The sequence below is a fragment of the Plectropomus leopardus genome, chromosome 10, assembly GCF_008729295.1.
Source record: "Plectropomus leopardus isolate mb chromosome 10, YSFRI_Pleo_2.0, whole genome shotgun sequence".
Taxonomy (NCBI): Eukaryota; Metazoa; Chordata; class Actinopteri; order Perciformes; family Serranidae; genus Plectropomus; species Plectropomus leopardus.
Window position 1 is genome coordinate 6704051 of NC_056472.1, and position 9932 is coordinate 6713982.

The 9932-nt window shown below is 35.5% G+C and overlaps 1 protein-coding gene across 2 annotated transcripts in view; it reads left to right on the forward strand.

Annotated features, from left to right (window-relative positions):
- obsl1b (obscurin like cytoskeletal adaptor 1b) overlaps positions 1 to 9591 on the forward strand; it is a 41820-nt gene extending 32229 nt beyond the window's left edge. For both annotated transcript variants that reach the window (XM_042495173.1, XM_042495172.1), the window contains exons 21-25: positions 1288 to 1449; positions 1646 to 1750; positions 1864 to 2130; positions 4194 to 4463; positions 8953 to 9591. In XM_042495173.1, the coding sequence (XP_042351107.1) occupies positions 1288 to 1449; positions 1646 to 1750; positions 1864 to 2130; positions 4194 to 4463; positions 8953 to 8963 (815 nt within the window). In that variant the 3' untranslated portion in view covers positions 8964 to 9591. The remainder of the gene's footprint in view (positions 1 to 1287; positions 1450 to 1645; positions 1751 to 1863; positions 2131 to 4193; positions 4464 to 8952) is intronic.
- The last annotated feature ends 341 nt before the right edge of the window (positions 9592 to 9932 follow it).

The following is a 9932-nucleotide window of genomic DNA, read 5'->3' on the forward strand; positions in this document are numbered from 1 at the left end:
TCACAGCACTGTACACACAGTGTATAGTTTGGCGATGCTAGGTCAGATCATTTTAAGCAGAACAACTGTTAACAGCACCTACCCTTACTTCACTCTCGCAATGGCAGATAAGTGCTGGCATCTTTGTTGCTGTTAGCCGCTGTTAGCCGCTGTTAGCCACCCCTCCGTTAGCTGCTACAATGCGCTGCTTCTCTTTAAAAGTGGGAAGTGTTTTATTTCCGAACATATGGCGCCAAAAACATCCTCGGTTAAGTTGCTAGCGATAGCTTGAGAAGCGCAAAATTGTGTTGCTTCGTTCACCCACACAGGTGACTCCAGGTGGGGCTGATTGGACAGTTTCCGGTCTGCGCCATTCCCACGCCGGCGCGCGCCGAGTGGGCGGAGCCTCCGCGTTAAATTTGAACTGCGTATGTACGTCACCAAGACCATACGTTCAATACAAACAAGATCAAATAAGCATATAAGATTAGTAAAACAGAAAATTGTTGAATGTTGTTCAGGCTTGAATAAAATGACACCATGAACATTAACTGCCCATATAGGCAATTACTTGTCACTTATGAAAGCGACCATGACCTTTGTCCTGTTGACCAACATTGTTGGTTGTTTGTTTGGTCAGGTGACCAATGACGTGGTTGCTGGCTAAGGTCATTGTGATAGGTAATGTTACAAATTTAAATACCTCATCAAAGTCATGTAACTTTATGAGATTTATGGTTGTTGTAGTATTGCTTTCCATATTTCGAATTTCTTCTTTTGCTTTGTTTGTCAAAGCACTTTGTAAACACAGGGTTTTAAAAGTGCTAGCCTATACAAATAAAAATAATAAATATAATAAAGATAATTATAATAATAAATATTAGCATTATTAGTTTTAAGCTTTATGAAAAGTAGGCACTGCCATAGTACTGTTACTGGTGGCTAGACTGGTAGCAATGACAACTCTGTTATCGAAATGTACTTATTTATTTTTTTATAAAAGTCTTAAAGTTTCTTATTTGGCTTTGAGTTAATGACAGAACAATATCACAGCCTGAAATTACCAATGAATGTACACTTGCAGGCTGTGGCACAGAGAGTTCTATTATATTTACAGTCTTTAAAGAAGGAAAAGGGATTCATATACTGGAGCACAGACATCATGCTCCTTCCTAGGTCATGTTCTGACAAAAAAAAATTAAAAATTAAAAAAGAAGCTGTGGCTGTTATAAATGTTACTTTTTTAATTGAGGTTTGACAAATTTAAGATCCAGGCGCCTATTTTAATTCTATTCATCCTCTTGGCAGAGCGTGAGCTGCAGATCCTGCAGGGCCTGGAAGACTTGGACATCCAGGAAGATCAGAACGCGGTGTTTGTCTGTGAGGTCTCAGTGGAGGATGTGCCAGGAGAATGGTACAGAAATGGAGAGAGGATACAGCCCACAAGCACCATCAAGATCCGGCAGGAAGGTCAGCTTCTGAATTACAAACATGCATTTCATTGTTCCTGTACAGCTCTGATGATGATTCTCTGCTTATAAATAGTGTAAAAAAAATGCTTTGATAGTCTACACACACACACACACACACGTTGGATATTTTTAGCCATTAGAATTAAGCAAATTATTATCTGGCTTATTATTTGCTTATTTTATTCTTATTTCAGGGACCAAACATTTTCTTCTTATGTGCAATGTGAAAGCAGAGGACTCTGGAGAGATCAAGTTTGTGACCAGACATGTTGAATGTGTTGCTTATTTGGAGGTGGAAGGTAAAATGAATAGATTATACAAGGTTTACATATAATATAATGCCAAATGTGGACATGTTAGGTTTTTTATGAATGGTTTATGATGAATCTAAATTGCACTTTGTCCCTCTCAGAGCTTCCTGTCAACATAGTGAAACCTCTGCAAGATACGACTGCCCTTGAAAAGAGCCGCGTGCTCCTCGACTGCACTGTATCTAACCCCAGATGTAGCATTCGCTGGTACAAAGGCGCCAATGTCATCCTGCCCTCAGAGCGTTTCGAGATCTGCAGCGAAGGCTGTTATCGCAAACTGATCATCCAGCAAGTGGTTCTCGATGATGAGGGCATGTACAGCGTGCAGGTTGGAGAGTACACATGCTCTGCCAAACTGACAGTAGTGGGTAAGAGGGTTCATGAGCCATTTCAGCACTAAGTAATTTATAATTTTGCAAAATTATTAAAAATTATAATCTGTGTGATAGAATGCAATGCAGTGCAAAAAAATGTAATCTGAATAGGCATACTCATCCAAAAAAAGAAGCTATACTAGGTGCTATTTGTTAACAGGATAACATATATAGCATACCATTGCTCTTGTTATTGGTGTGTGTGTTATTGATTGTCCTATAAAAAGTATAGACAGGAGTGACAAATACCAGGGCTTAAGATGTCATAGCCCATCAACCATGCTTCCTCTACTAAGGCAGAGGGAGCAGAGGATCTCATACATAACTTCATAGCTCCCCCTACTGGAGAAAAGCTCACACTTGTATTTTCTTCCGTCATAGTGGGACATCACAGTCAACCTCCTTTTTTTGACATGCCCATATTCCTTTAACTCTAGCCATTTTGCACAGTTCTTGATTTTTTTAAACATTTGTTGTGATGAAGGATTGAAAGGTGACTTGCAGCCCCTCACATACCTCTTTTACACCAAATAAGCTTTGTTTCTTTGAACCGGTTCTGGTGAGGTTTCATAGAACCTTGGGGCTGTCTCATGGACAAGCCATGCTAATGTAAGGTGCTTTTTGGCTGTCCGTTAGCTTGCTTGCCATTGACTTGGCCACCTTAAAGGCCATGACACACCAAGCAACACAGCAGGGGGCGACCCAGCAGGGGGCTTTCATCACTGTTAGTTCTCGCATGTCAGCTTTGTGTGTCATGGCTTTAACCACTGTAATCAGGGTGTGTCATCAGCGCAGGGCGTTGCACAGTGCACAGTGGAAGTAAACAAAAGCAACAAAATTGCAGATTACATTGTTTACCTGCAAACTTTTCTTCTGTTAATACTTCTAATAATAATTTGTTTTTAGCCAATAAATCAGCATAGACAAACTATCAATGAGACCACTGCAAACTTTTTTTCTGACAATTTCCCACTTGACCTTTTTTATCTGTGCAACCTGTGGAATATGACGCACCCACTTATGGTGTTATGGTTTACACTTAAGGTCAGGAAATACCTGCTTTTCTTTTTAATTCTCAGCTTTTTTTACTAATTTATTTTAATTTTTTGGTTCTAAAACTTTTTTGTTTTTTGGTTGAAATAGTTCAAAATTAGGTACTGGAACCTGAACTGAACCGGCTCCATGTTGGTGGAAAAGGGGAAACAGAGCTGCTCACACAACTGCTGTGGTCAGCTTGAATTCATATTGAATTTCAGACCTAATCCAACCCGCTGGAGACAGACTGTCATAATAATTCTTTTTATAAATTAAAAGCGTCCTGATGAGCATGGTACTTAACCCTTTGAAACCTGGATCAAAATTACCTTTTTGAGGCGCATTCAAATGCCTTTCACAAGTATTTAAACCACTGAACTCCAATATATTAAAAAGGGGAAAAAAGTCAATATGCAACCTGTCAAGAAAATGTCCCGCAACTTGCAAAAAAACCAGTAAATTTTGAAGAAAAAAAATAGGGAAAAATTATATTTATTATTATCATAACTATGTATTTTAAATTATTTGCACAGAATTGCTATAATTGTAAAGCAGTTTTTCAGGTAATTTCCTTGTTATGTTTTTTGGTTGTTTCTTGCTAATTTCTGTGTCATTTCTCCTTTAGTGTGCTCATTGGCCTCTTCCCATATTTTTAAAAGAAATAAAATTAATTTTCTGAAGTTTCAAAGGTTAACTTGTTAAATGATAACATTTCTTAGTAACCAAACCTGACCTTATCAAAAGGGTCAGCACTTTTTGGACACATCACAGCAGAAAAATTAAAAATGTCAAAATGTCTGTTGTGAAACACATATAATTATTATACCTTGAGCCCAAAAAACAAAGGGAGTAAAAATCAAGCAAAATGAGGATATGAGGATAATTTTTTATTGAAAATCAAATTTTCAATAATTAGATGAAGACCAATGAAAAGACTCCAAATTCACCAGGAGGCAACCTTGCTGAAAAAAAAGAAAGTGTTATAAGTTCACAGCTTTCTCTCTCTTTCTGCTCTGACTCAGCTCAGTCACAGTTAATGGTCAGAGAGCTGACAGATGTGGAAGTCATGGCCCCCGATGAAGCCTGCTTTGAATGTGAGGTGTCAGTCCCCGTCCTCAACGCGCCCGTGTGGACTCTGAATGGAGAGCCCTTACAGCCGAGCTCCCGGGTCCTGCTGGAGAAGATGGGCACGGTCCACAGGCTGACCCTCAGACAAACCTCCCCGGACATGAGCGGAGTGGTGGAGTTCACCTTCGGGAAAGCAAAAAGCAAAGCCGAGCTCCGGGTGCTGAGTAGGTAAAAGAAGTCACAGTTTACTTGACATTTATTTCTCAACATATTTTCATTTTAACTGTATTTGCATTGTCAGTAAAAATCATAGGCATGAAGTAATATATCTATGCACATGTAGGTCTCTTTCAGACTTTTAAGTTATTACAGTGTTGCTATGCATTTGTGTAACAGGATTTCACTTCATTCACAAATATGTCAAAATAACAAAAAAAAAAGCTTAAAAAAGCAACTTTGTAACAGATTACAATAAAAGGAAAAATAAAAAATGATAAATGTCCTTAATGATAAGTTAATAACACTTTTTTTTTTTTGTAATAGCCAATAATTGAGTTTGTGTCCTTGGACATGCCATCAGAGATTAACGGAGTACTAGATAGGGATGCATGATATTGGATTTTTTTCCAATATCTGATATATAACAACTCATTTGGTTAATAACCAATATTGATATATCCACTTTTTCTCCACCTAATTTTAGTGATCATCAAGTCTCTTCTGTGATGGAATTTATATCACATAATATTATTCCACCAGCAGATGGAGACATAAGATACAATGCTTTTCAATAATAGTCCTTCATTGGGCAGCACAAGAAAAATATTTCAACTTCAGGTTGATGTTTTGTACATGTTCACTTTGTCATTACAAAAATATATCGGTTTGTCATATTGGCAGAAATCAGCATGTTGGCTGATTCTGATATTTTAATTTTAAAGCCAATATCTGCCAATACCACTGATGTTCTGACATTATCGTGAATCCCTATCAATTGAATATTATTTTAATATTGCAAAGTCAATTGCGTTACATGTTTATACTATTGGAACAACATCAGCAATATGACCTTTTCTGTCCAAACTAACTGTTCAGTCCTTTTCTATCGACAACACTTTCCAGCCTGTGCACAAAAGCGATTATTAATTATAAATATACAACCACCTCCCTCATTGTGGACTTACAAAAATTAACTATAAAAAAAACTATGAAATGGATTGCATTGAAAAATGTAAGCAAATATAACTAGTGAAACTCTGCTGTCTTGGCCAGGACTACCTTGGAAAAGAGATTTTGAATCTCAGTGGGAGTATTCCTGGTTAAATATAGGTATAGAAAAAAGGGTTTTATACATTTACTTAAAACTTAGCTATATTTGCTTAATTTTGTTAAGTTGTTGCAACCTAAAAATGACAAGATTAAATAAATATTTTATAATTTTTTCAATTTTTAGCAACTTCAACAAAGCTGTGCTATACTGTATATCTGTATTCTATCGGCATACTAGTCATATTTGCACGTTCTTAAACATGTCAAGAAAACAGAACTTGCAGATCTTTTAAGTTCATTTATGGCAAAATCCTCTTTGTCATGAACAAGTAAAGTCAGACTAACTTGGTTTCCTGAAGTTGCTCAAACTTAGAAAGAACAAGATCATTAAACTTGTCATTTTGAAGTTGCAGCAACTTCATAAAATTAAGTAAACTCAGCTAAATTCAAGTACACTCAACACTTACACAAATTAGGATGTATAGTTATTAACATGATGTATGGTTATATTTACTTTCCTTTTTCAAGGCAATCAGTTTCCAAGATTATTTTAAGTAAGATCAACTTGTCAGATTTTGCAGTGTGATGAACAATAGTTTCCTATTTAAAATTATTCTTAAAAATTGGGGTTTAAGCTTCTAAAGCCTACAAACAAAGACAAAGAAATGTATTTATAAATATTCATTTGTTTTTATATTATTTATTTATATATGTGATTTAGTGAAGACTGATCATTTTTTACCCCAAGGTTAAGAGGAGTAAACAGAATGTTAAGACTACACAAGGGGTTAAGGGTATTTTGATGCCAGTAACTTTCTGAACACATTGTAACGGAGTACCTCCAGTGTAAGTAACCCAATGATGTAATTCAAAATACAACCACTAGATGGAGGTAATAACAAAGTCTTAAATTTTGCTCTTACTGAAAAAAACGAAAGCAGTAGTGGAGGTCAAATATTAATGCAAGTAATAGATTAAAATATCTTAAACCAGTCATACATTTTATCATTTTAAAGGGGATCACCTCCAAAATGAAAAATTCCAAAGTTATTTTGTTGACCTAGGGAAGTTCAATCAATATTTGTTAACATAAGCTACTTTCTCTGAAAGCCAGTAACCAGAGAAAAAAAGGCTCAAACTTGTGATTTCATCAAGTATAAAGTCTATGGAGCAGCTCAAGGCTTCACATCCAGTGACATCACAATTTTAGTTCTAGCAGTATTAAGTTTTTGAATTTTGGAGAGATATTTATGTTTACTAATACTTTTGGACCGTCTCTGACAAAAGAAATAATGTATGGGATTTGAAAATGGGTATAGTTCCCTTTCAAACCTTTTGAAACCTGAGCAAATTGTTTTGATTGCTTTTATAATATGGGAAGAAGACAATGAGCGATTTCAACATTTTGAAAGAAATTAGTAAAAGCACAAAATGATTACCTGTCAATTAGCACCCAAAAAATATCCATAAAGTAAAAAAAACAAACAAACCTGCAAAAAATTATTAAAAAATACTAATAATTTTTTAGCAGCATTTAAAAAAAAATATGATAATTATAAATAATGTTTTCTGGACATTTTTTCACTAGCTTTTTTAAGAAAAAAAATCCAAATTGACTAATTTCTTTCCATTTGTGAGAAATTTCTTGTTAAGTTGTTCCCTGTCTTTCTTTCCCCATTTTTTTGAAAAAACGTCAATCCAAGTGGCTCAGGGTTCAAAGGTTTAACTACTTGTGTAAACGTGTCTCGCAACACAAGAAAAGAGATGTCCATCCAGGTTGGGTTTTTAGGGTTTTTAACTTTTCAGATAAAGAGCCATATCTGCAGTAGAAGCACCACAAAAAAGGACATAAATAAAGATAAAAGAAAAAAAACACTGACCCGTCAGCTTGATCCTGAATTGTGAAGATGGTGTGTTAAAGTGTGTCACACGAGTTGCCGCTGCACATGCTGCAGTAAATACAATAAATGCTTTGGCTCCTCAAGCGCTAAATTCTGTAAATAATATAGGGTGTTTATGGTCCTACTCAGTCTGCATGCATGTAGGTCAAGCAATATAGGGCACATGGCTACAGAACCATCTCGAGCTATTCAAATGTGTAAGAAAGTAAACTATTTTTAGTTTTATTATATTGGCTTTAAATGAAGGAGTATTATGTTTAATCATCTGGCTCAGATTGTGAACTGATGTGAATTCATTGGGCTTTAAAGAGAAGCAGGTGTGCAGCAGAACCAGTGCTCGTGTTCAGCTGAGAAAATGAAAAGAAATAAAATAGTCAGATATGCTAAATGTGATGTGATGTACTGGTCGAAAGTACATTAACTGAACCACTGTACTGAGAAACTTGTACTTTAGTACAGTAGTTTCATTTTCTGCTACTTCACTACACTAAAAATATTGCTGTTTTTAGTCCACTGATATTTTTAAGTTGGTGTTATTGTTGTTGCTCTTTGGGTCTTGTGAAAATATAAATTTAAGTTAGCTGCTGTGGATGGGGACCAGCACCAAAATGTAATTTAGCCACCAAGAAAGTCCCACCTGAAAAGCAGGTTAAATCGGTTTAAATGCATGTTATATTGAGTTTTTTCAGCTGTTAAGGGCTTCAGCCGTCACACAATAGCACAAACTGTGACACTCCAATAACACTAACTGTCTGAGGCAGCAGTAGAGCAGCAGCTCCTGTGGTCAGCGATATTAAACTACTGTTTTTCTCAATGGAGTCTGTCTTTGAAGAGAGCCATATAATACCTCCATTTTTCAGGTGGAAAGTAATGTCTGACATTAAGATAAAGCAGTCAAAATACTCTTAATATTGCATACAGTTAAACTGATATTGATTTTTTAGGGTGGGACCATATTTAGGTGGTTTAAATACATTTTGTAGCTGACCCCCTCCACAGCAGGACATTGCTCAGCTTCCATGTCGGACTCCAGCCTGCTTCTCCAAGCTGAGGGCATGCCGACTAACATCCACTGTATGTAATATAATGTTTATGGATAAGTAACCCTTGAACACTCAACACTTTAAAAAGGGTAGATTTCTGTTGCACAAAATTATTATTTTGGAGTTTTCTCAAATTCTTTGCTGGATAATTTCAGCTCATTAGGCTTCTAAAAACCCTTTAAATGCAGCAATCTGAGAGAGAAAAGTCACTCTCTGGTCAGTTCTTACAGCTCATGTCCACACTATGGCCATAACTTGAAATAGTGGGTCTCAAGGGGTCACACACTAAAAAGCTTTGGAAGTACTGGCATAAAGTTAAAAGAAGTGCAGTTTTAATAAAATAATGAAGTAATTTGCAACCGTTTTGTAAATGTAAAAACTATCTTTTGTGTATTTGGAAGATTACACAACGCAGGTTTACAGTTTGACAGAATAAGGTCAAACTTGAGCGATGCTCTCTGGTTCTCGGTCTAATTTTTTCCTCTGCTCACATTTCACAGGTGATCCGTGAGTGACATCTTCTATCTGTCATCGCCTATTGACAGGGATTGATTGATTTTTGTATTGATGCTTTTTAATTGTAACATTGACATTGCTTCTATATTCTACAAACAGTATGTCTATAAAATTGGTTTAAACAGGGTTGTGATGGATTTTCATGCAGTTCAGTTATTTCAGGGAGTGGATTTTCTTTCAGTAACTCGCCTTTGAGAATTTCTGTTCACATAAGAATGTCATAGTCAGTGTGTGAATACATTTGCAACACCTCCTTTATCATAATACAAATTGCAGTTTGGATGTAAATAATGTGTGCAAGTGATCTGATGTTTAGGCTGAATGTGTATCTGTGCCAATAAATCTGATTTGAATACTGTAAAGATTGAACAAGTGGAAAGTTAAGAGTTCTACATAGTTTGAATGCAATTCAACCACAAAACATGTAAAGATGAGAGTCTGTTAAAGGCCAGATGCTAATGTAGAGCAAATAAATGTAAAATCATCTTATATCTTATATTTAGCCAAATCTTGTTCAAGTTGCATATACTCATTGAATGTGCATGTGCTTGTGGTATTTTAAAAAAAATGCCATTTTAAAACCCTTTGAAACCTCAGTATATTTGGCTTGATTTCTTTCAAAATATGGGAAAAAAGGCAATACATATCAAAAGAGGAAATTATCCAAAATGAGCAAGAACTTAGTAAAATGAACAAGAAAATGACCTGAAAATAAGTGAAAAAATAAAAAATAAAACATTGAAAAAACAGAAAAAAGAAAAATCAAGACAACAAGACAAACAAAACTTGGAGAACTCTCTAAAAAAATCTATAATAAATCTGTAACAGTTTTAAATACGTAATTATGATCATTGTAAATACTTTTTTCCTAGATTCTTTCTTTGTCTTTTTTCACTAGACATTTTCCCTAGCCTTTTCAAAATATTTTTTTAAATCTACTAATTTCTTGCACTTTGTGGAGCAT